The sequence below is a fragment of the Zerene cesonia genome, unplaced genomic scaffold, assembly GCF_012273895.1.
Source record: "Zerene cesonia ecotype Mississippi unplaced genomic scaffold, Zerene_cesonia_1.1 Zces_u009, whole genome shotgun sequence".
NCBI lineage: Eukaryota > Metazoa > Arthropoda > Insecta > Lepidoptera > Pieridae > Zerene > Zerene cesonia.
The window spans coordinates 122467-149732 of NW_024045139.1; the positions used below are offsets into that span (position 1 = coordinate 122467).

Genomic DNA, 27266 nt, shown 5'->3' on the forward strand with positions numbered 1-27266 from the left:
CGGTTAGGCAAGATACGCAGGTTCGAATCCTGCCTCGTGATCAAATTTTTTCTATTCTTTCAAAATTTCTAATTTAAATTTATTTTTCATACAGAAGCATTTGATTAAAAATACGAGTACATTTTTTATATTAGTGTGGTAATTCCCCTGAGAGAGCTGGCCCAATTCGTGCCGAAGCGTGCTCGATTACCACATACAGTTTGTTATTATTTATTATACAGTTTATAACATACATGTTTATTATTATCCATTTTGTTTGTTGGCAATAAAGTATTTTTCATCCTCGCATTTTTAGTAGTCAGATTTTTATATTTTGATATTAATTTTTAGCTGTCGCCGGTTTCACCCGCGTGGGTAAAATAAATTTCCATTGTACAAACTTTCATCCCTTATTTTCTTCCGTTGGGGGTTAAAAGTTGCCTACGTAATACCTATCTGCATGCCAAATTTCAGCCCTATCAGACCAGTGTGGGCTGACCGTTGACAGTTAGACAGTGATCGGTGCGATGACCACCGAACACCTTAGCAATACTAGGTGTCGCGGGCGGCCCTCGACCCAAATAACAGGCAGTACACTAAACATAGCGTAACAGTCGCGACGACGACTTGTGTAGTGTGTATTTTTTAGTCTTTTATTTCAACAAACATAAATCCCTCTAACACTAGCAACGTAGCGCTACATCTGCTATAGACAGCTAGTCAGCCATCTTTGTGTTTTATATATTAAAAAAAAAAGATTTATGAATGTCACCATCACAGTTGGCAACAGTAAGGATTCAAAAAATTAAATTCAGTAACATAACAACCAGGAGATCCAATTGCCCTTTAACATTTTTGCAAAGTAAATGTTGTTTCACGTAATACTATCCACATAAATCCAAAAACTTACCTAATAAAAGCTTATTGAAATGAGATTCTACTGAATATAACCTAACGCCTGACATTATTCTGTCCTCTGTAAAATAATTAGGTAAACATGGAGCAGACTTAACGTAATAATGACGATATATGAATTATTGATTGATATATAGGTCTGGTGGCACTGGTGGCATAGGTCTGACTCTATATAAATTTACTTCAAATAACACATTGGAAGTTGACTTAATCAATTATACGATCTAAATGTAATAATAGTAAAAAACACGCTTTTTGTATAAAACTAAAATAATTTTATCAAATTAGTGTATTGTCATCAGTCTTCGATAGATTCAAAGTGTAGGTAAATGAAATCTGACCGTGTTTGAAGGGAGTCAAAATACGCCCAAAAGAGTCGGTTACAAAACTACAAGTGAAGCTAATAAAAAACGTGTAAATACCTCCGCAATGTATCAAAGAACACCTTAAATTTGAACTCAGTTCATAAAGCAGTGAAACGGGGACAATGCAGGAAATCTGGGTGTATGCAAATAGCGCTTGCTTTAGACTCTAGAGAGTTGAAAAAATCTGACTAACATAAGCCTTTTGCACGCCTCGTGTGCCGTACACTTATATCTCACAGGATTTTTAAACAAAGGCATTGGATTTTTCAAAACTTCTAAAAGAGAACTTTCGCGATTCAATTGTATTTTAATATTTTTGTTAGTTATGGATGTATGAATAACTCATTTCGAATTAAATTCGATGATTCATTTTTTGTGCGGTAGGCCATGCGGTTTACATTTTCATTGAAAACATGTATGCAGAGATTTTTGAACAAAGGGATGCAATAAAATTATTATATTTTACAGATGCGTAAAATCATTCGTAGACTTTTCGCCCCTACACATGGATTGCCGACTTTAAATAGAAAGGGATAAAGAAAGGATTGACGAGAGGGATAAAGGAAAGGACTGGGTATTAAAATAAAAAGGAAATAGGCCTCCGTCTTCTTCTCCTTCACTCACGGAACGAAACCTTAACATTAACGTACTACTATTTCATGCCGATCTTCCGTGGGGGTTCTGGTAATTTCCCCAATGGGTGGGGTTAAATTTTTAGTAATAATTACGAAAACATGCAAAACAATTAAGTAACCTAAATTTTATATATAAGTATGAAGGCAACCATCTTCGGATGATAAGGGTCAATGACTTAGAACTTTTTTATTTTACTGCCAATAATCAGATAAGACATTCCATAGAAACTTTTTCCTGTTTTAATTCTACATCAAGACTAAGACATCTAAATTATACCATTTTATAAAATCGAATGAATATTCAAATCAAATAATTGAAGGCACGGCGATCGAAATATTACTCTTCAAATGTTTTTTTAAAGAGATGAGAATGCAAATAACCTTTTTAACTAATACATAATACAAAGTTTGACTTCTCCGTTGAATCGTAAATTCTATAGGATAAAACGTAACCTGAATTTATTTATGAAATAAATATATAAGTATATCTGAAATGTGTTTGTTTTGAAAATATATATTTTTTATTTTATTTATTTGTAACATAAATATTACAATAATACACATAGACAATGAAACATGTTCTATTCATAAAAATACTATATAACATAGCAAGCTTTGTGCCAACGAATAATTAATTAATTAATAAAACAAACATCAAACAGTTAATACAACCACAAATTAGGATGGGACCACATGGGAGGCACCATCTTTCAAATAAAACAGAATCATCAAAATCGGTAAAACCTGTCGAATGTTCTAAAGTAACAGACAGAAAACACAGCCGGATTGATAACGTTCTTCTTTTTGAATCCGGTTCACAAGTAGACGAAAAGATCACATTTCATAGAAAAGTTAGTAATTAAACCATTTCTAATAATATATCCCTCAATTGCTTCTATAACTGTTTACGAAACATCGAAAAGTATCTAAGATGTGACTGTGACTGTGGGCGTAATTTGTAGTGCAAAAATTGACTTCAAAAGTTAAAATTTCCGATTGTTATCGGAAATTTTAACTTAAGATCAAAAAGATAAAATAAGATCATAAATAGATTCAGGCTTGTTAGCCTGAATCTATTTATGATCTTATAAAGAAAGATCTAAAAATGGACGACGCTTCTTTAGAAAAATTATTTTAGTCAAAGAAGTAGTTCCATAATCAATAAAGGATCCAGTTCGATAGTTTAAGGCTTTCAGATATTTGCTTTGATTATCTATACGAGTATATTACTCCAGCCAGCATAACAACAGTTCCATACAGGAGTTCCATACATATAGGAATTCCAAAAGCTCGCCTAGCCCCTTAGCTGCCTAGCTAGCGTAGCATGCGGTAAGGATCTTTTTCCAATAGGACAAAAAACCTTTTTCCAAAAAAACAACATAAGAACTTCGTATGGCGATATAAAGGATGGGGCGGACCACTTTTTTTTATAGTGGGGAAATCTTGCATAGATACCCACGGCACCCGGGGATGGAGCTGTGGGTTATGTCGGATTCTTACCGACCAAAACGCCACTGTGTTCCGTCGAGCCACTTGAGTGAAGGGGCCACGGGAGCTGGTTAAAATACGTCCGCGACCGGGGCGTACCACTAAGCATTTGTTATGTAAGGTTTCGTCCGAGCGAGATGCACTATCAAAGAACGCTAATCTTTAATAATCTTCTAAATTCTGTAAAAGCTGCTCTGTAGAAACTGTTTTCCGAACCGGTGGAATATACTATATAAATTATTTATATTCAAGATACAAAAGCGCTTCTAAAGGAAGTCTGGTTACATGTGTTTGAGTTTAATTTCGATTTATGTTTTATGGTTTGACGTGGTTGTGACGGTGATGACGGTGATGGTTTTGATGATGATGAAACTGATTTATAATATACATAAACTAATTTTGCCTGCAACTTCGTACGCGTTAAGTTCGGAGTAAACTCCTTTCTCTTCCCTTTTTATTTATATATTTAAACACACAAACCTTCTTGATTCACTCTATCTATTAAAAAAAAACAAAATCTGTAGCGTGATTTTAAAGATCTAAGACTACAGACACGGCGGCAAGTGACTTTGTTTTGTACTATGTAATTATTATGTATACCTGTCTAACGAAATGCAAACGAGCACGTTTGACGATAAATATAGGCCAAACGCTCTCATCACGAGGAACACCTTGCATAGCAGGTTTCCCGCCAACCAAGCGTTAGTGTACTTCCAGCCAATCTGAAACAAATGAGTCGAATTTAAATAAATAATGCTAATAATAATGTTCGACGGCATTTGATCTGCCACTGCACTTGGCCAGCGTGATGGATTATGACCTGAACCCTCATAGGAAGCCTGTGTCTCGGCAGTGGGAACATATATGGGCTGATGATTATGATGATGAATAATAAAAGTTTTTATTAATACCACAGATATCATAAAACTATGTTAAAATAAATCAGCGTTTCTTTAAAAAGATAAGTGTAGTAATAATAAATAATAGTTTAAAAAAACTGAAAAACACGCTTTAACAAAAATCATATTTTGCAAATTGAAAAATGGAATAATTTTATCAAATTAGTGTATTGTCATCAGTCCTCAATAAATCTACAAAGTTTGAAAGAAATCTGGCCGTTTAAAGTGGGTCAAAATCGCGCCCAAAGAAGTCGGTTACAAACAAACATACAGGTGAAGCTAATAAAAAGCGTGTAAAAATGTAGTTTTACCCATCTGAGTAATAGATACTTCGTACACCATTTTGTATTAATTTTAGCACTAAATAAATATATACAAAGGTTCATAAATATCGGTCAAGTGTGAGTCGCTATACTATGGTTTTATACAAATAATCCAAACACCAATTGAAAAAAAAAATTACTCATCCGATTTATGATCGCGCCAATCATTGCTTAACCTCATTTTTTTTCTGTTGTTATTGCGCAACAGAAATATGTTATCTCTGAAAATTTCAATTGTCTATACATCGCGGTTCATGAGATACACCTGGATAACACCGCCTATCGGCGAATGGACGGACGGTGAGACAGACAAAGAAGTCTTAGTAATAGGGTCTCGTTTTAACCCTTTTGTACAGAACCATTAAAGCCCAACGAGTTTAAACAATCGCAAAATAAACATCACAACGAATAAGTTTATCAGAATTTTGAAGCTTTCATAATTCACTGGTTTGTAATTTAGGTATCGGACTTTAAATCTTGTATCTGAAACAAAGTTCTAAAGGTCAGTTAGTTACAATATATTTTATGTAACTTTATATGTAAATGTTAAAGAAAATGTTTCTTTCGCGATGAATACACAAAGTTTTGTAATAATTTTAAATTATATACGATATTCATTGGATTAATTGAATCATGAAATTGAAACACATCACAAAAGTCACATTCCACGTAAAAAGGATTATTTAATTTTACGTTACCTACATAAAAAAGAATTTCAAGAATAAAAAGTCAATCTGTTATTAAATTATACTAACAAAAAACGAAATTGTAGAATTGAGTCCTCTATTGTAAATAACATTTAAAAAAGAGGTACATTAAAATCTCCGTCGGCAGTAAAAACTAATTCTAAAGGAATAAAATAATGTAACCACGATTACAAAATATTTGAAACGGGAGATAATATACTGTCCCTTTTCTGGAAGTCGGATATAAAAGTTAACCAAATAGGTATTTATATTTCTTTATTACCTATCAGAAGTCCTGAAAGGCGGTATAATGATAAAACAGTAAGAGTTACTTGACAAGCCGTCTAAGTTATAAAGTAATTAAACAGTTGGAGTTACTCACAGAAAGTTTTGTAAGAGATATAACTGAGGAAATATGGTGTAAGGCTGGTTTTAGATGCTGACAGCTGAAACGCATGAACTCTATATTTCAATGTCATAGCGGGCAACTGAGCTAGTGGATCGCCTGATGGTAAGCGATCACCATTGTCTTCAAAAATTCACAGGTAGTGCGGATGCGCTGTGCGCTTTTAACGGGCAGGCAAAATTAATGGATTGACGACTGTAAAAAGGAATGGACCGGAACGGGTGAGGAAAGGATAAACGGGCCTCCGGCTCCCCCACTCGCCTTACGAAACACAGTAGTATACTTCACGCCAGTTATTACTTCGTCGGTACGAGCTGGCCCAATTCACACCGAAGCTTTCTCGGAGCATTGCACGCTATTTTTAACGCCACTATAATTTCGTTGTGGATGAAACAAGAAGCCTAAATTTTCAGTAACTAATCAGGTATTTTATAAACATGATACATTTAAAATTTCAGTGAATTTGAACCAATAGTTTAAGAATGACGACTTGTTAAAGTTTCTGAATTTGTCACTCACTGTCTGACTCACTGTTCATCAAAAGTCCAAGGTACTTCTAGCAGACATAGAAGCTTTAAATTTTGAATGCAAATAGAGTTTAGTGTCTTAATCATGGGAGAACCTAAATATACTGTAATTTTGGTTCAGTTTTCTATCCCATATGAATATATAAGATTACAAGGTTACATTTGCAGTTGAATCATTATTACTGTATAATAGGAAATAATAGGTGAAGATGGCCAAGTCGATCTATTTGTTTAAAACGTAAAATATTTTTAATATTGGCATGATAATAACTTATGCAATAACTTAAGACAGAAGGTCCTTTAAGTAGAGCCTAAATAGATTAACTGACATGGTATTGTAGGAATATTAGTATAATAAGTTGCCTATGTGTTATTCAGATGCCCAGCTATCTACTCACCAAATTTCATTGCAATCGGAAAACATCCATTCATACATGCATCCATACTTACAAACTTTCGCGTTTATACTCATAATATTAGTAGGATTGATACAGAGACTTTCTTTGTAACCTATCCATTATTACTTATATATTTGTATTTTACAAGTTTGTTTCATTTCCAACTTACTGTATTCCTATTTTAGTGCCAAATAAAGCTATGTCTAATGTCATTGTCTATAATATTCGTAGGATTGGTAAGAATATACCCACGCTGAGTCCTATAACAATGGTATCCTACAAATATTCCCTGACAGTTCTACACAAAGCAACTCTATTTGAAAACATTGACAGCAAATAGCGGTATATTGTAAATCTATCTGGTAGTTAGTGTACTACACAATATATCGATTATTTAGACTATTGTTTATAACTTTCCTGGATAACTGAATATTTAGTTACGTTTTCTAAGCAAACACTCATCTATTTAAATGTGAAGAATTGGCTAACATCGGAGATAGAGGAGCGAATTTAAGTACTTTTCTCCTCAAAGATTTCAACGAATTGCAGAGGAACGGTCTCAGTTAATGTGTTATCAGCGTGTTAAGATAATGAAGATAAAGACAGAAAGGATTAATTATTAACGGTGGGTTTAAAGGATTGACAATTTGTGCCGAAGCGTTCTCAATTTCCATTGACGATAACCTCGACATTGAAAAATAATTATAACAAAGGTTATCGTATTGTTATTGAAATATATCGGTGGACGGAGGTTTTTTTAATATTCAATTTTATATATTACATAATCAGTTAAAAAACATCAAACGAAATGTTCATTTGGATTCAGATTGAAAGCCTTTCAAAACAAAAGACAGATAGCGGCATAACCTAGCAGTGTGCATTTGAACAGTTAAGAGACAATTTACATACGTTAATTCGAGATCTTTCGAGAACAATCTAGCGAAATGTCTCGAGAAGCTTCAAGAAATTTGCGACTTCTGAGCTGAAACCGTTTTATTCACATGCTTTCTCTCTCAAAACAGACATATACATATTTCTGACATTTCCCCTCCTATCAGGTTTCCCGGCAGAGATTACTGTGTACCATTAAGACCGCCATTTTTATAAAATGTTAGTGACACCTTGTTTTATAGTAAAACATTATAAATAAATAAACATCAAGGAACAGAGATTTGAATTTAAAAGATATAAAACCATAATAATTACATTATCTTCTTAGATATCAAAGGATTATTTTAAAACTTGTTAAATACTCTTAATGTTATTGTACTAACAAAAACTGCGATTTGATCAAAGCATGTTACTACGCGTTGCATCAAAAGAAGCTTTTAAAATAGCGTAATGCGTATAATTTTTCCAAGCAAAATATATTTAGATAAAAATACAATAACGTTTTACGGAGAATCAGAGCTGCATCTTGCAATCGTTAACAAAAGTATTACCCTGTATTTCAATAGATACGTTCTGATAAACACAACTATAATAAACAAAATGATTTTTACCAGAATAAAATACCTATTCACACACCCCATTAGATATATACTTATTTAAAAAGTCCTACAATTCAAATTTTTAAATCAAAATAGAAGCATTTCTGTCTGAAATGTTGTTCAATTGTCTTCTCAGACATAAAGGCATTTTATTTATTGCAAAAACGTTGACAGTTCGATGCTGCAATCCGAAACTAAACCGAACTCGAATATTCTTTTTTGGTGCGTTATTGTGAAACTATGTTTGTACAAAGACCGACTAAAAATCGGTACGTGTGTTCGAAACACTGCTATAAAATAAAGAGGAAAACCTTCATCAAACCCGCGTCTGCAAATGAAAAAATACAATCATTAAGAAAGTTTCCACCAAAGGGATTCCGTATCTTTTAGCGGAACCTTACTTGTATTACCACGCTAGGTGAAAAAATGTAAATCTTGTAATGTCTAGAAAATAAATCCTTATTTCCCTTCGTCACAGCATCACGCTGGGCAGATTGCATTGTGTGTTTGTTATGGTTTTACTATCGGGAGATAGATCTTATAAAAGGAAATCTTAAGCAAATATTAAAAAAATCAATAACACATAACGGCTATGTTATATCAACGCAATATCAATAATAACAACGTTTATGTATATATTATGTATTATTGCACTCTGAGAAGCCGGGAACACTAGTTTGATATAAAATAACCTCCATTGTAGAGTATTTTTTGAGTTTCACCTTCATAAAGGCCAGGAACGCCCTCCCAAAATCTTATGTGAAGTCTCATGTGGCTAGCTATAGCTCGCATAGCGACCAGTTTGCCCACATTCTTTTAAAAAGAGAAACTATATAGTATTATTCATCATGCGACATGTCGAAGTTTTCAACAATTTACAACGAGCAAGGCTACGGGCAGTCTCAATTTAATTAATAAATCGTGTTTAAATCCCGCCAAAAGAAACTCTTCTAAAATCAAACACAATGCTTTAATGTCGTTAAATAGAAGTATGTATACTGACTGTATAGCTTACGTGATTCAGTGCTTATATACATGTTTTAATTAGTTTCACCTGTGCGCTTGTATATTTGTATTTAACCAACTTGGACTGGATTTTACACACTTTAAACAGACAGATTTATTTAAAACTTTGTACACTCATCAAGCTTCGGTAGCGGTACAATAATTTTATGAACTAATCTTATTATTCTGATTATCACCAGAATTAAATTATCTCCTACTAGCTGCGCCCCGCGGTTTCACCGGCGTAAGTCCATATCCCGTAGGAATATCGGAATAAAAAGTTGCTTATATGTTATTCCAGTTGCCCAGCTTTCTACGTACCAAATTTCATTGCAATCGTTTGAGTAGTTTTTTGAAGTTGAGTCGTGAAACAGCAACAAACACACAAACACATCCTTACAAACTTTCGCATTTATAATATTAGTAGGATTATAATGTAAACTCAGTATAAGCAAGTGTGTTTATTTAGTTCATCCTACCATTATAGTGTGTTTTTTTTAGCTACAGATATTTATTGATATTGATAGAAATGAACTATAAAATATATTATAAAACATTTTCTTAATTAATGATACGTGCTGAAAATGCAATTAAAACAAAATGAATTGAGGATAAAAATAACCGAGCATTATAGCCTTGCTAATAAGGTAATTAAATACCATCAAAGCGAACGGATAAACTCTTAAGCTATTCCACGTGTATCATTGGAACACTGTTTTTTGTTTAAAGATGTATAAAGGGACGATAGATACTGTTGTTTCGACCAGATTTCGGTGAGTTATGGTTTACCTTTTTAACGTGAATTGTTTCATAGCGTTTTAGATTTTTGCTCAGAAATACACTATATAAGTGGCATTAAAGAAATGGAACGTATAAAAGAAAATTGTAAGAAAACATTCTTATGAAAACACTGAAACTTCTATCTAGCTTTTTAGCTTGCTATTTTTCGATTGTATTTCTTTAATACCAAGGGATGATCAATATGCATGTACGAATTCGTCTGCTATTTACAATTCGTATATAATAGAAAAAAACAGGATTTAATCACCTCTAGCCTCCTTACTATACCGACGTCAGTTGAAACAATAATCTAATAGAAATTAAAGGCATTTTAATTATCTTTACATAGTACTAGTACTTCCAATTTATTTTAAATTTTTTATATTAAACTTATAGCTGTAGGCTACGTTTATTCAAACTGTCAGATATTAAGTTGAGTCATCATTTTATATGACCTAATATCCGCCCACTTGAGGCGATATTAATATACAAATATAAGATACAACAACACGCCTTTATAATTAAATAAGTTTAACGGCATAAATGTGTGACTAATAACAATTAATATAATCAAATTATTTTCTCCACTAAATTAAATTTGAAGAACACAGTACTTATAATAAACACTACTAAAATTAATACTAAAAAATAATTATACCACAGATTAAAACTGTGATATAATTGATCTATAAGATAATCTGCCCGCTGTCAATTAAAATATCATCAGTTTTTATCTTACAGTCCCACTGCTGGGACGCGGGCCTTCTGTCAGGGTTCAGGCTCCACAATCCACCACGATAACCAAGTGCGAGCTGACAGATGTTACTTTTGATTTATCTGTCTCTGTCAACGTTTTAAGGTTACTACTATATACTTGCTAAGAACGTGATTTTTATTTTTTGTTTTATTATATTTTCTTATTTTCATATCAAGTATAAACTGTATACCTTCTATATTATAATTTAAGTGAAGAAGCCGGTTAAAACTGGTAAATAATATAACAATCTTTATTTTTAAACTTTAATCTGGTCTAATCTGACAGGTTCTTTGAATTCAGCCCAGAATGGGTAATAATTAAACATTTCTTGTAATGTGATAAGAAAATATTTTTTACTATGTTATTATTGAATTAAATACTATTACAATAGCTTTCCGCCTGCGGCTCCGTTTTCGATCGAGAAGTCAAAGTAAAGATACATACTCCCAGGGCTCGAATCGGTCCATTGCAATGAAATTTGGTACGTAGACAGCTGGACAACTGGAACATATAGGCAAATTTTTATCCAGATATTCCTACGGGATACGGACTTACGCGGGTGAAACCGCGGGGCGCAGCTCGTATTTCATATTTCAGAGTTTTTACGATCACAAGCGAGATTAAAGCGGGCCTTTGCATTATCCCGGTCTCTTCAAACAACAAAGGATGAAACACGTAAAGCAAATAATGAAGGTATCAACAATAATTGCTTTTTTATTGTTTTCAAGCGAACTGGTTTTCAGTTCTGTATATATAAACAATGTGTTTGCCGTTTCCCTTTTCAACCAATTTAAAAAAAGGAGACATTATCAATTAGACTGTATTTTTTGTGCTTGTAACCTCATAAATTTTTACTCGGTGAACTGATTTAAATGATTTTTTTTTCATTCATTTAGTTGTTTAAAGATATTTATGAATTACTTATTTAATTCCAATAATTTATTAATAGGTCCTGGTCCCATAAACTCGCGGGCAACAGCTAGCATATAAGAATATAGATACTATAACATATATTCAAAAATATCAGAAGTCGCGTACGTATTAGCTTGCACAAACAAACATTCACCTATGCAACCGTAACCTTCGTGCACTACGCTGCGGCCAACATACACCAGCTCCAGGTGCTCCAGTCGCGGTACATGCGAACAGCGACCGGCGGGATATCTATCCACATAACAGTGGATAGATAGACAAAGGTTTATGCACTATAATACGCGAATGCTCACAGATGGTACGTTTTCTTTTCCTTGCCCTCCCATTTCGTTCCTTCGTTTCAGAGGTCAATCCTTCCCTTATCCCTTACGACTTAAAAGCGATCAATGCATTTGCATTGGCACTATCTCTGCGAATGTTCATGTGCTGTGGTGATCGCTTACCATCAGGTGAACCACCAGTTCAGTTGACATGGTACCACGCGTACAAATCAGTCACAATTTCCTTTCTTAGTATCCTAGTCTTAGTCCTATTTTACCCTTTCTGTGTATCTATCAATCTAAATGGTATCTTAGGATTTACTAGGTATCAAGTTATAAAGTCACGTAAATTCTGTTAATAAACCTATATCATACCGAACCACGTTCAACTCCCACGGTCCAATCAACAATGTTGTGTAATTGACTCTCTGGCACAATGTGCAGAGGCGTACGATAAGCCCTTTTTAAAATTTGTTTAAATTATCATACTAATATTATAAACGAAACTTGCTAGAATGTATAAATGTAATTCTAAAGACAGCTTATTATATATTATATCTGTATCAAATTTGGTACAGAGATAGATGATAGTCTGGATTAGCATATAGGCTACTTTTAACCCGAGTACCGCACGAGATACGCCGCGGGATACAGCTAGTATACAATATCCAGTGAGATACAGCTAGTATACAATATCTATAAGTTTCTGAATTAAGCCCCATCAAATAATTTATAATATTTCACTCGAAAGCGGTAAGGACCGCGAATGTCATGTCACGCTCTACTCGACAATTTTGCTGAAAATTTCATCGATAAAATAAAGTCGTTGTCGTTATCGCATCGCTTCGAACGATTCACAAAGTGTCTTATTAAAGGAGATTTGTTTCCTTGACATTTAAGAGACTGAGCTGACCTGGTACCATAACCGAGTTAATCCGTACTCTATTAAGCATTTACTATTTTCTTACGTATTCCTTTAGGAATCTATTACAGAGACGTAATTTTTCCATGGTCACAACTTTCTTGTAATAAATTCGGTTATTCGTGAAATATCCTTGAAGTTCGTGTTGCATCCACGTATCGAAACTGACTGGCCTATTTATTAACTATTATTGCCCAGAAGTCAATGTACCACTAAATGACACATCAATTATTGCTTACTCATGTCAACATTAAACTTCTTTATGTGCCTATCCAAAATCAACCCACAACCATTTTCGCTACATAGTAAAACAAAGATCCTTCCCGAGCGATTTTTAATACAACGCAATGGGCAGAAAGCAAGAAAATTACGAATTCTATTTCTATTGTTAACTAAAGTAGAGAATGAAAGCTAAACAAACAAGAAATTCAAAAATATACCCAGCTCCCATCCGTTTTCTCTCATACTCAAGTATCGAGAGCTGAAAGTTCAAGGCACGCGGAGTAAATTCACTTTGACACGTGATATTCCGAAAATACTTTGTCTTTTCCATTTTTATTGCCCCCTTACGTGAAAGAGAGGAAAGTCTAACATCAGGAGAATAATATAAAAATAAGTTGCAATACATAGCACATATATATTGTCTTTTTGTATTTTTAGTCTGTTTCTCTCTGATCCAAACATCTGTTGTCTGACATGTTTTTTTTTTAATTAAATTTCAATGTTTCTTCTGAGATCGCGGGAGTGGCTGGTGACTTATAGCCCGGGTTCTTTTGAGACCTATTTCAAACAGCGATATCTCACAACACTAGATATTTAGCTATTCATGTACTAAAATGTAATGTATTGTGTATTATAGTGCAGAGAGAAATCTACTTATATTATATTATAATATATATGTCTGTGTATATGTATTTGACTGACAAAACTCCAAAACTAAGCGATTTGATATTAGATTATTTCAAAGAAAGGTTTAGTTCTTTCTCGAAATTCTCTTGTTTATTATCTCTGTTTGAGGGAAAGTAGATGCAGACTAGATGTAGAGATCTCAAAGATATAATACTATAGGAACTTTACTCATTTCAATCAATATTATAGCTCCGTCAAACTAATACCTACTAACTGACCTCGCCAATGTCATGCATCCTTATCACGAGTTTATCATTTAGTGATATTAGAATTGTTTGCGACCTTTTTTCATTCTATTTAGATGTACACGAAACATTTAAAATTGTTAAAATGATTCGGATGTACATGTGAATGTATTCCAGCTGTAACCCGCGGCGTTACTCGCTTGGTATACGGATAAAAGTTATCTATGAGCTAATTCAGAGTATAATCTATCTCTGTACCAAATTTCATACAGATACGGTAAGCTGTTTTCGTGTGAAAGGACAAACATCCATAAATCCATCCATCCAAAGTTTCACGTACATACAAGTAAAATTACGAGTAATATAAACACTGTGACACGTGCGTTTCATGATATAGAGATGATTTTAAAAGCATTTCTCTGTGTCGCTCAATTTTTAATGAAAGTGATATAAGAGTATTGAATTAAACTTCAACGTATAATAATGTCTATTAGAGCAAAAGACGATAAATAAATAAAATTAAATATTAATACACTATTATATAAAGTGAAAGATCCTACTAATATTATAAATGCGAAAGTTTGTAAGGATGTGTGTGTGTTTGTTGCTCTTTCACGCAAAAACTGCTGAACCGATTTTAATGCAATTTGGTACGTAGATAGCTGGACAACTGGAATAACATAAAGGCTACTTTTTATCCCCATATTCCTACGGGATACGGACTTACGCGGGTAAAACCGCGGGGCGCAGCTAGTCCTTCATAAAGAAAACTCTTTAGAATTTAAACATGAACGTATCGAGTACGCCTTTTCGTGGCTTAGAATCGATTTATAATTCTTAAGAAAGTTTCTTTTGAAATTTTCAAGAAAAATTTTAAACGGTTTTCAGGTTATAATATAAGAAGTTCTAGCGCAAACGTGAGCAGACCGATAGTTGACAATGATGAAATCAAACCAAATTTTTTGTTATCTCATCCGGTACTTAAAGGTTCTCTGGCAGAGATCGTCTTAGGCGATACGGCGTGCTTTTTCTAACATTTAGTTGTTTGTGAGTTTTCATTTTATGTTGTATCTATGGTAAAATAAAGTATTTAAAGAAATAAATCGATTATACGTTAATAGAACCAATTTTTTGTCGATATTGAGAAGTGAAAATTCGCATTAAGCATTTAACGTCAAGTGGAGGCATAAATATCAATAATTTCCAGCATATCGGCAAAGTGAAACAACTATTTTCGCATGAAATATTCAAACAATTTACGATTATTCTCACAAAGCATATAAAAAATGACATTACCGGCTGAAAATATAAAATAATAACGCATGGTAATAAAGATAACGTCCAATGTTTGATACCATTGTTCTTCCATCGTAATTTCAGAATGTACAACTAACACTTATTCCTAACATTCAAATATTAGCTTTTGGTTCAAATTCAAATATAGTTATATTCGGAGTATTTTAATAGATGTTATTATAAATATAAACCTTCCTCTTGAATCACTCTATCTATTAAAAAAACGCAAAATCCATCGCGTAGTTTTAAAGATTTAAGCATACATGTCAAGGCGACAGATAGACAATGCAATTTTGTTTTATACTAAGTAGTGATTTTGCAGGCATTTTGTATAACCTTTAACAAACGGCATCGTCAGTTCACATACGTCAGGCATCTTGTAATATGCCGTGACATAATACATAATATGCCGAGAATTCGGAAACAGAATTGTTTTAGTGTGTATAATGTAATGGATTAGGTCACGTTCGTTGAATTTTCCCTGTTTTTTTAAGTTTTTATGTCACCGTCGCCAATGGTAAGCGCTACCACAGCCCATGATCATTTGGAGAGGCATAAGGTCGTTCGTAGACCTTACACCTCTACAAATGGATTATCGACTTCGAATTGGAAAGCGCTTAAGAACGAATTGACGAGAGGAATAAAGGAAAGGACTAGGAAGGGTAAGTAAATAATGTGGGCCTCCGGCTCCCCCACTCGCCGAACGAAACACAGCAGTATGCTATCTCACGTCGGTCTGTGGGGGTGTGGTACTTCCCCGGTGCGAGCTGGCCGAATTCGTGCCGAAGCATGATCGACCACAATAAAACTGCCCAGAAATTGGAGGCCTTGCTCTATCGGCTCACAACCAGCTACATGTGGACGTTTGGAAATATTAAATTCTCAACATATTGCAACATGCTGAGTTTTGAAAACTGACAACGTTTATAAACTTTATATTTATACAATTTGGCGACACTATATTATACGTTAAAGTAAAAAGCATGATAAATTGTTTTTTTCATACCAATTCATTTGTATTACAATAGTTATAAAAATCATTATATCACGTACGTACACGGTACAACTTTCCTATATTTTCCTTGGAAATGACAAATATTTATGATATATATACGTAAAACAATGACTAATTTTCCATGCACCTCAAAAAGGAGGTTATATAAAAAGAGACATCCAGAAAGATTTTTGGTATTAAAATATTAAACTTATAATTTTTTAATACCTATATACGAACAGCAATTCATTTGAAAATATTGAAAACATTGAATACATATTAACTTGTTTTTCGGTAACATAATATATATTAAATTTTTACGGTTTAAACGTTTTTTATGTGCTATTTTGTCATGTGCAACTAGTCATGTGAATGTGTTGGAGGCCCATATCCTATTCCTCACCCTTCCCAATCCTTTCCTATATTCCTCTCGTCAATCCTATCTTTATCTCTTACCAATTCAAAGCGGCAATCCATTGGCCTGGACTGGACTGGTTTATGGACCGTAATGTTACCATCAGCTCTATTGGCGACAACGACATAAAAAACTCCTAACAAATAAACGCTCTTTCTCCCTCAATATATAGCTGAAGCACAGATTAATATTTAATGGGTAACAAATAACACACCCTGTATAAAAATTATTATAAGCAACATAGCGTTATCTTAACAAACTTCATCAACTCGAGTAATCGGAAGAAGCTTCAGGTTAATTTACTCCAGCTTCGGCATCTTAGACGGATGCTTAGCGTTCTATACTTGGTTGCTTTGAGAGGCTGAATATACAGGATGTTATGAATTCTCAGAATTGAAAGCTGTTTTCAATATTACTGTGTTTCTTGAGCCACGATTTATGTACACTCCACACTAGAGAATTTAGTGAAACTTTTCTTTGGATTTTTTGGAAGTTTAATAAATGAGAGATTATATACTATACGATACGAAAGACTCGCTTTGAAATCTTATATAATAAAATCTTATATAAAAGTATTATAAAAACATAAATCCTAAATCCTGAATACCATATAAAAGTATTACAAAAATATAGCTTATAATGTAAGAAGTATGTTTGATTGAATGCGCTAATCTCAGGAACTACTGGTCTGATTTGAAAAATTCTTTCAGTGTTAGATAGCCCAATTATTGAAGAAGGCTATAGGCTATATATGTACCACGGGCGAAGCCCTCTATTATTTTATATATACGTATAGCTTTTGACCACTCCGAATGTAGCGAAACCGCGGGCAAAAGCTAGTTTAATATAAACAACATTTCCAAAAACGTCACAGGTAAACAAGGGATGAATATGTCACAAGTACACTTCATAAAAATATGTCGCATATTTATAAGGATATAAAATAAAATATGAAATATCTAGAACATCAAGCATTAATTAAAAACGCAAAATATTTCCACGTTTCATCAAATACAAAAATAAAATCTCATTTGACATTGAGTCTATGTAGAACACTATTTAAATAACTTTTTTAAATATGGGGTGGCTTACCGCGCTTCTAAATCACAAAGAGGTTTAACAACTCCTAAATATTATATTGAAATGTTAATAATGTTTGTATTCATTATGATATATGAGCAGTGGTGATCTCGAGATTTATAAATCTCGGAGTCGGGGTTCCAAACCAGCCGAGCGTGCAGAAAATAATTTGATATTTTTATTTATCTGTGCATATGGATTTCATCACCACTGCTCGTAACGGTTAAGGAAAACACAAACATGATACCGGCATGTACAAAGATCGAACATGTTATATCTACTAAACCCCACTTGGCTAGTGTGGTGGATAATGGTCTCTCTGTAGGAATATATATGGGCTCATGATGAATTGTCACATTTCTCTCAAAAAGCAAAAAAAAGGAATTCGTATTTCTGGAGTGTGCAAGACTGACCGATTGACTCAAACAATTTGTTTTTTAAGCAAATTTTCCACACAGTTAATTGTAAAATGTTTATTAATAATATACTCTTATAATACAGGCATTTTCGAAGGGTTTTGCGAAAAATCAACGGCATCTATTAAGATCCTTACTAACAGATTAGTATATTATTATATTATCTTTGTTAACAGTAAATATGCTGCATATAAATTAGATTTATTACTTTTTCATGGAATATGTACATGATCTCTGAGTATTGTGGGTTATATAGCCACAGCACACGGGCGAAACCGGGGCGGAACTCTTGTTAATTATAAAATATTTATTATAATCAGATAGCAAAACAATACCGCATATACTTTTTAGAATTCTACTTTTAAACCGTCAGGTGACGTTTAGACGGCATATATTATGTTTAAAAATTTTACAAATAGCATTAACTGAAGCATGTTCTATCAGAGTGACAAATAAATAGAATAGATGAATGATTGAAAAATAATGCGTCAAGGTTCTATGTGAATATCTTCATTTAAAAATAATGCGAAGTTTAACATTACCCAGTAAAACGGAATACAAAATTGTAAAGCAACAAGGAAACCTCAAAAACTATTCTAACAATTAACACCGCAAAGAAATCAATGCTAATATCTTTGTTTTCAAGTTTTTCTAGGTAAGTTCAAACTGGTTACGGACAACAATTTGATTTTATTTGAAATGTTTTAATCAACACGGAATTAGGTCGACCTATCACGAATGATATTTCATTCGAATAACGAGTTTTAAATTAAGAATAGCAGATTTCGAATTATTCGTTTCTAGCGCGCTATTCTATTGTTTTTTTTTTTATAAATGCTCCTTTAATACTTTTTTATTATAAATTGCATAAAATGTGTATAAGAAATAAAAAAAAGGATCGTTATAATTTATTGTGTGAAGTTAATAATAGGGAATTAACCTAGTTTGTGGGGGAGATCATTACTGGGGGACGGTTCATTAATACTGAATAACAACAAGGCACCTATTGCTTTATCTATGGTGAAATTTAAAGTACATATAATATGTTTATCACAACGTCTGTAACTTTTAGGTGATATAACATTAACAGAAGGTTTTTTATATAGTGTTAAAGTTTAATAATATTTACTCCGATGGTCTATAGAAATAAAAATGAATCGCCAAATGTGTTGCTAAGAACCTCCCCCTTTTTATTAAGTTGGTTGAAAAGGAAACTTCAAGGGCTCTAGTTCCATTTTCAACGTCGCTTATTCCAACATCATTTTCCATAAAATCACCTTCACAACTGACGGAGGCCAGCTACAAACCCATTTGTTTGGCAAATTACATTTAATTAAACCAATGTAGGTATTTTCGTGTCTGGGCATGCAATTTAGGCTACTTTATTACGCTTGGACTTGATAGATTTTTTATGTCATGGTGGTTGGATGCCTGGTGGTTCGCCTGATGGTGAGCGATCGGTAATTTAAAGGTATTTTAGAGAACATTTGTCTGGTTTTTTACTACCAATTTATTTGCTAACTATTAAGATATGAAAATATCTATTAATCGAGCAATATCTCTGCGGGTATTTTTATTTTTGCGTATTTTATTAGATTGGAGTCAAAATTAGTATTTAAAGATCTATGTCAAATATGAAGAGATATTCTTAATCGCATAACTTTTTGGCGCGAATCAAAACAAATATATCGAGTTCACTGCATGTTTTTGTTCATATATTCTACTTCCATAAATACATCAGGACTAAAATAAAGGCATTTTATTTCCATACCACATAGCTATCATATAATTGTATTCAAATTCTTTGAAATAACAGCGAAACAAAACCTTTCTTTATTATTTCATTGTATCTAAATGTACACGATCGGTCGCTAAACAGAGGCTTTACTACGCGATGGTATACCGTCAAACAGAGCGACAATTTATTTATTTTTTTGTTGTGAATCTCGATGCTAGCCTGGGCTGGTGAATTTAATGCGGCCGCGTGGGTGTACTGAAGGTTCACCCTGATAGCAACCTGCTTAAGGGCGTCCCCTTTACGGGGATCAACATCGGCTTAGGCTGTCGCATGAGAGTACTGATTGGACAGCTTCATACACAACCGACAGTTCTTTCGTCCGTCTTCTATTATTTGCCTGGATGTCAAGGCCGCGTTAAAAGCGTAAGAGATAAGAAAATTTACTGGGAAGAAGTAATGGACTGAGAAGGTTGAGGAAAAGGAAATGGGCCTCCGACTCCTGTCTGAGTAATTGGCTAATTATAATAAGGAAATCCCTACTAATATTATAAATGCGAAAGTAACTCTGTCTGTCTGTCTGTCTGTCTGTTACGCTTTCACGCCTAAACCACTGATTCGATTTTGATAAAATTTGGTATGAAGATAGAACTGAACTTGGGAAAGGACATAGGATACTTTTTATCGCGAAAAAAGGGTAGAAAGGGTTGAAAGAGGGGATGAAAGTTTGTATGAAAGTTCGTTATTGTCAAACCGATTTTGATGAAACTTGGTATGAAGATGGAGCTAAACGTGGGAAAGAACAAACCATACTTTTCAAATGCGAAGAAAATAATCCTTACCATGTCGCGCGATATAAGCGAATTCTACGCGGGCGAAGCCGCGGGCGAAAAGCTAGTAATTCTATAAGGAAGGCACACACACATAATGTACAAAAAAAATACATTTTAATTTTAATTTAACGACATAAGAATACATCATACACAAACAACAACAACAGATAAAGAAAATAACAATTTAATTTAACACAAAAGAAATCATTGTAAAGGACACGAAACAGATTAAATATGTAATGAATCATGTCTCAAATCCGACGCAAGCTCTGATAAATCTCTGAAAACGGTGGATCAATTTCAACGTGACATTTTCTAGCAGACAACAGATATTAATGGCTATGAAGTTGACGTGATCATATTAAAGTGTGTTGAATTAGGATTCAGAGAATAATAATATTAAATGCCATTATATTGGGCTGTATAGTTTAGTAACAGCCCGCGCTATAGCAATTAGAGATCACTACTAAACGTAACTATCTAAGTGTGAAATGTTTTTTGAAATGGTTAAGTAATTCCTGAAATTTGCGGTTAAAACAAACAAATTCTCCGACTGTGTTATTAGCACTAGCTGTTCGCTCCGGCTTTATCCGTGGTACATGTATAGCCTTTGTCCCTCAGTGAAATTGTAGCTTTCTAAGGCTGAAAGAATTTTTCAAATCGGTCCAGTAGTTTTTGCGTGAATTTTCGCGATACAAACATACAAAAATACAAAAGTTTATTTATAATCTTAGTGTATATTAAGTAATTAAAAGTATAAAGAATTGTGAGTTTATAATTTATAATTATATATTATAACTATAAATTCATTGTATGGAACGCAGACACGAGGATCATGTTAAAAATTTGAAACTGTTTACAAATAAATATTGTTATGTCTTCTGAAGTATTAAGCTATAATCCTTTTGATATTCTCTCGTTGTTTTGACTTTGAAATTTATTCTCTTATTATTGAGATTCAATGTAATATTGTTTTCTAATGTTTTCTCTTTAGTGATAATAACGTTAGCTATTTAACTTAGATTTATTTATTGTACCCGTAATATAAATTATTAATAATTATTACTACATTCAAATGCTATTTGGATACAACCTTTTGGTTTTAAGCACAATATAGGTTAACAAATAGCAAAGCTGTCGGGAAAACGTGCGACACGTAAGTGACGAATAAAGCTTTTGTCTTGTAACGTAACTCCAAAGGGTCGCATCTGACAGAATTTGAACCAGGTAATATTTAGGATGTCGCCTAGCAGATAGGCACAATCGGCGCTGTTCTAGTGATTTTAATGGTTGCATGCTTACGGAAGATAGTGGTCGTGGTATGTTATCTTTATATTACATGGATTTCGGACTATGTATATGTACAATAACTAACTGCACATAACATATAGTTTTAGTTATAATATATGTAGTCAATTATACATATAGCGTCAATTTTGCGGCATACGATGACCCATAAAAGATTCCTAGACCCAATAAAACGAATTGTAGGCATACTATCTGTCTTCATATTCCTTAATTAAAAAGTATTGTGTGTGTTGTGCAAAAGGTCTGCAAATTGCAATAATTATATGAGCTTTTATCTTATAATCCTGATTAGGCTCGCCAGGATTCAATAATTAGTATTAAATTACGGCAAATGAGACATTTAATTTAATTCTATCATTAAAGCGCGTTTATATTATTACTTTTTTACAAAATTTATTTTATAAAACATCCATACCATACATTAATAACAAAAATCATTATAAATATTAATATTAGTTTGATATACCTTGTGGTTTACTATAATCTTGAATGAATAATTGTCACTTGAGATGCGAATGTCACTGTTCATAATTGTCATAACTCGCTGAACTATCGGGTCTTATAAAATGTCGAATCGCTTGGACACGTGGCGCGTTCGACCACGATTAAAGCGAGCATATAATTTCTAAAACTGAAACAATTCTAACATTAACACGAGGTTTTGAATGCATGTTTATTTATGTACACAGGTTTTAATTATCCAAACGTACAGGACACTCATATAAATCCAAACTTGTTTTTGACTGATCCCACAAGGGATGGGTTATGTTCTTAATAAACATTTACATACTGATACATATTAAAAATAGAATGATTTCTCTTTTAGAATTATTTATTAAACCACTCGACTGACGAAAAACGGAGAAGTTTCTCGACTCGATTTCTATATTTTCGGTGATTTAATATTTAATTAAAAAGTTTTTACTACAAAAAAATCTACCACTACAAAACTACATCCTTATCGATTTTAAGAAAGAAAGAAAGAAAGAAAGAATGTTTATTTAACACAAAATAATATAAAGGTGGACTTATTAATCGGTGTGGTGCTAGAAAGAGTAACTACTCAGCATGTGCTACGCGTAATGCGCAGCGCTGATCTTCCGTAGCTCCTTGTTGGAGTGTCAGTCAGAAGAATAAACATACGTGCATACATATAAACTAACATACATACTCATAGACTTTAACATTCTATAATTTTTTATTTTTTATCTGTATTATGAGCGGGGTGACATCGATACTTACATATAATACATTTAATTACATATAATAATCGATATAATTGTAATTACAACAGTCTTTACAAGACAAATTGTTCCAAAGTTCAATCACGTTTATTTTAACAAGTACTGACGACAAATTCAACTTGTAATGCATTAGCAATGTCCCGTAGCCGGAGGCTCATATATATTCAATAAAGAAGAAATCGGTAATAGAAAGCACTGAAAACAAAGAAACCCGTATCAGATTAAAAAACTTTGATAATTCTCTCGGCCTTTCCCTTCATTTACGTAAAATAACTCTATGGTTCAGCTATTCTTCGTTGTTTTTCTTGTTTGTACGTGTGTTATACATATTATTTATTTTATCAAAACATTTTAAGATGGTTCGTGTTTGCTGAATATACCTTAACTTTTTAAACTTTTTAGTTTGAAGTTCCTGAGCATTCAATTTTAGTTTTTATAGCAAAAGTAACGTTTTATTTCTTGAAGGATGGAACCTACATATTATCACATTTTATAAAGAAATACAAACACATTACAACGTCTTTAATCTCGTTCTACATGCCAAAAACCGTCTAGACAATGATCGTCACACTCACTCACACACTCAAACTATTATATTATGTTATGTAATAATAATATGTCGTAATTCTTTAAAAACCGTCTCCGCCGTTACTTTTGTATGAAAAAGTAGGGTAGCTAAATTCGCAATACGTCTGTCTTTCTGTCTGTCTGTCTATCTGTCTATCAGTATTTCACCAGGCTGTATCTCATGAACCGTGAAAGTAAGACAGTTGAACTATTCAAAAATAATATGCTTCTGTTGCCTCTATAACAATAAATAATAATCAATGGAGGTCAAGCAACGGTTAGCATGGTCATAAGTTGGATGGGAACTTTATTTTTTTGCAGTTGCTCGTTTAGGTACTTACTTGTCTTATGTCCGACTCGCACGTAACCCGTATTATTAACTATCCGCATATGTCCTTTAAAATTGAACATAAGTCGCGGTTACGAACCATTAAATCAATTGAAATATTACTCGGGAACGCCTAGCTGTATGTGCGATAAATTTAACCCAAGCAACAAGTACCATACCTATATGTGTGGTACTTGTATAGCAACGTATTTATATATCGTGGTACAATAAACTGATCTGGATAAAAACAACGCAGTTCCTCTTTTTTATATTTGCACATTAAAGGATTCGAAGCTGGAAACCTGATACCTGAAGATGAACCTTGAGACAATTGAAACAGACACCTAATTATAATAACTTCACGTTTACTTTAGAGTACCTCCCAATAATTATGGTTGATGAGTAGATCTTCATGCAAATATTTAATGTTACAATCAATTAAGAAAAAAAACTGTTTGTTTTTTTTTTTAATAAATGAAAATTTTTCATCTTTACTTTCAGGCCAATAGGGTCATTAAAAGCTTACCTCCAAAGGTATAACACCGCAAGTCACGCAAACATCAGCGACCGCCAGATGTGTCATCAGCAGATCTACTCTAGATTTCCTACGTCTAGACCTAGCCAGCGTCACCAGCACAGCCAGGTTGCCCAGCCCACCTATAGCCATCAAGATCCCATACGTCATGATCACCACCCCCTGATCACGCGGCAGAATATCTTCAAACGTCACATTTAGTGATGAAGAGCCATCGAAATAATCCCAAAACTGTTTATCTATGAAGAAAGTCGACGTCTCGAAAGATGAATTCAAAGCCATTTTTTATCACCACTTCACTATCACTGCACAAATATAACAAATGAAATATGATAGAGCACAAGCTGACATATTTTTTATGAGTAACATTTTTAGAAATGTATTATTATATTCATAAATTAAACGTAAAGCAAAGTTACGGCTTTTCTGAAACACCGAAACATTTTCGTGTATGTGAAAGTTCGTAGCGCGCTACGCGCGTAGCTCTCGCTCGGCTTCGTAGCAGTAACTAACGTAGCCGTAGCAAAACATGGCCTAATCAAACGGATTATGAAGCTTACGGTTTCGGTGATTCAAATCATTTCAACCGAGTATTGCATGATTGCAAATTAGTATAAGAGTGGAATGCCCATTAAATCAGTTATATTTTCAATGAAATTGCCTTTGCAACCTTACATGCCTATTGATAAGATAGTGAATCGCGATTCGTGGTTATTATTTAAAAGAATTTTCTTTCGTGATCCGCGACAAATTTATTAAAGATGAATGACATGAGTATAATTAAAGCCATTCACTCTATCTCTGTGCAATTAAGCTTTTACAAATAAAAGATTCATCGTTTTGATGTTAATATATTCGCTGAATTTACAAAAACTACTAATTTAAAAAGTCGTAAATGTTTAATGTTGCTTAATAAATATTTAATAACTATATTGACGGCGAAGAATAGTATTTCTAATAGAACATAAAATGAAAGAAAGATATTTACAAATATCTGTCTTATCGCTAAATTGCGGTCTCTTTCAGACTATGCATTGTATGAGGAAAGATGTTTGAAGGCAAATATAAGGCGTTAGGAAATGGGAACTGTGAAAATTAATTGTAAAACGATACTTATGAGTAGAGTTATATATATTATACAAAGTAATTGATTATTGATCTATCTATTATATAAAATTCTCGTGTCACAATGTTTGTTCCTATACTCCTCCGAAATGACTGGACCAATTCTCGTGAAATTTTTTGCACTTATCGGGTAGGATTAACATCTATTTTTGTATACATCTAAGCAATAAGAGTAAGTCAAAACAGCGTTTGCCGGATAATCTAGTGATTTATAAAATGACAGTAATGCAACACGAAGAATATAAGATAGTGTCACTTTAGTAGGTGTTCACAAATTTCTAAACGTTTGTACTCGAAAAAGTTATGGGAGTTCATTCCAAAATTTGGCGGCACGAACTACAAAGGAATATACATAAAACTTGCAATGTAGCAACTAAGCAAAAAAACGCGTCTTTACTCTTGTAGAGTTTATTATAGACTGACTTACTAACTAGCTTATAATATGAATTACAATGAATCTTATCCTAGCCTTCACATTTCGGACGCGACATAGTCAAAATAATTTTAATGCAGTGTCAGCGTCGCACGCCCATGGCTTTAAACACAATCAACGAGATGTTATTACGTGAGAGCAAGACTCGTCCTACATAGCTACTTAGTCACTATAAAAATGGACAATAAACATCATCCTGACGTTTAGGCCCCTGGCACACGGGTATATAAAACGCGCAGTAGACACCCGTTACAGAAACGCGTGGATGTCCATTGTCTGCGCCATCATCATCAGCCCATATATGTTCCCACTGCCTATCCACCACGCTGGCCAAGTGCGGGTTGGCAGATGTCACATGTCGTCGAACTTTTAATTCTTGGACATGCCGGTTTCCTCACGATGTTTTCCTTCACCGTTTAAGCAGTGGTGATTTTATCCACATGCGCAGATAAATTGAAAAATCAATTTATTTCCTGCACGCTCGCCCGGTCTCGAACCCCGACTTATCGATTTTGAAGTCCGAGGTTCTCTGTCTGCGCCATGGATGCCCATTTTTGTTTTGAGATTGTATTAATTCATACACGCGTAAAACGCGATACAAACACTTGTCGTTTGAAACTCATACAAAGATGTGGAGGAAAGACACAACTTTACGTTGTTAAATTAATATTTGGAATTTCATATAGTATCTGCGCGTATACGTTCAGTTCTTTTCACGATCACCCCGTGTGCTCAGGGTAGCATACGGGCCACCGGCTACGACCACAAAACGCCGCCAATGTCATATTTCCCACCACCACACGTGATGTCGCGTGTGGCCTTCTCCTGAGAGTTGCCTGTGAAATTTGTTTGAAGTGCGCATACGATAATGATACATATGATACATTTATGCGCGTTTTAAAGACGCGTGTGCTAGATAACTTTTAACCTGAATCAAGCTATTTCCAGCAACAGTATTTTCCACTCTTGTGTCCTTAACTTTCAATGTTAAATTGGATTTGAGTCCTTTTAAAAATGTTCTCTTCATGCAGATCTTTCTCAATACAAAACAAAATAACGTGAAATAAATAATTATACAGAATATAATGGAACAAG

General features: G+C 33.6%; 1 protein-coding gene across 1 annotated transcript in view; it reads right to left on the minus strand.

Moving 5' to 3' along the window:
- The window catches only part of LOC119839148 (gonadotropin-releasing hormone II receptor-like), a 51176-nt gene extending 26281 nt beyond the window's left edge, over positions 1-24895 (minus strand). Inside the window, exons 1-2 of the mRNA XM_038365351.1 lie at positions 24605-24895; positions 3983-4104 (exon numbers count right to left, since the gene is read on the minus strand). Coding sequence (XP_038221279.1) covers positions 3983-4104; positions 24605-24895 — 413 coding nt within the window. The remainder of the gene's footprint in view (positions 1-3982; positions 4105-24604) is intronic.
- Positions 24896-27266: the final 2371 nt, after the last annotated feature.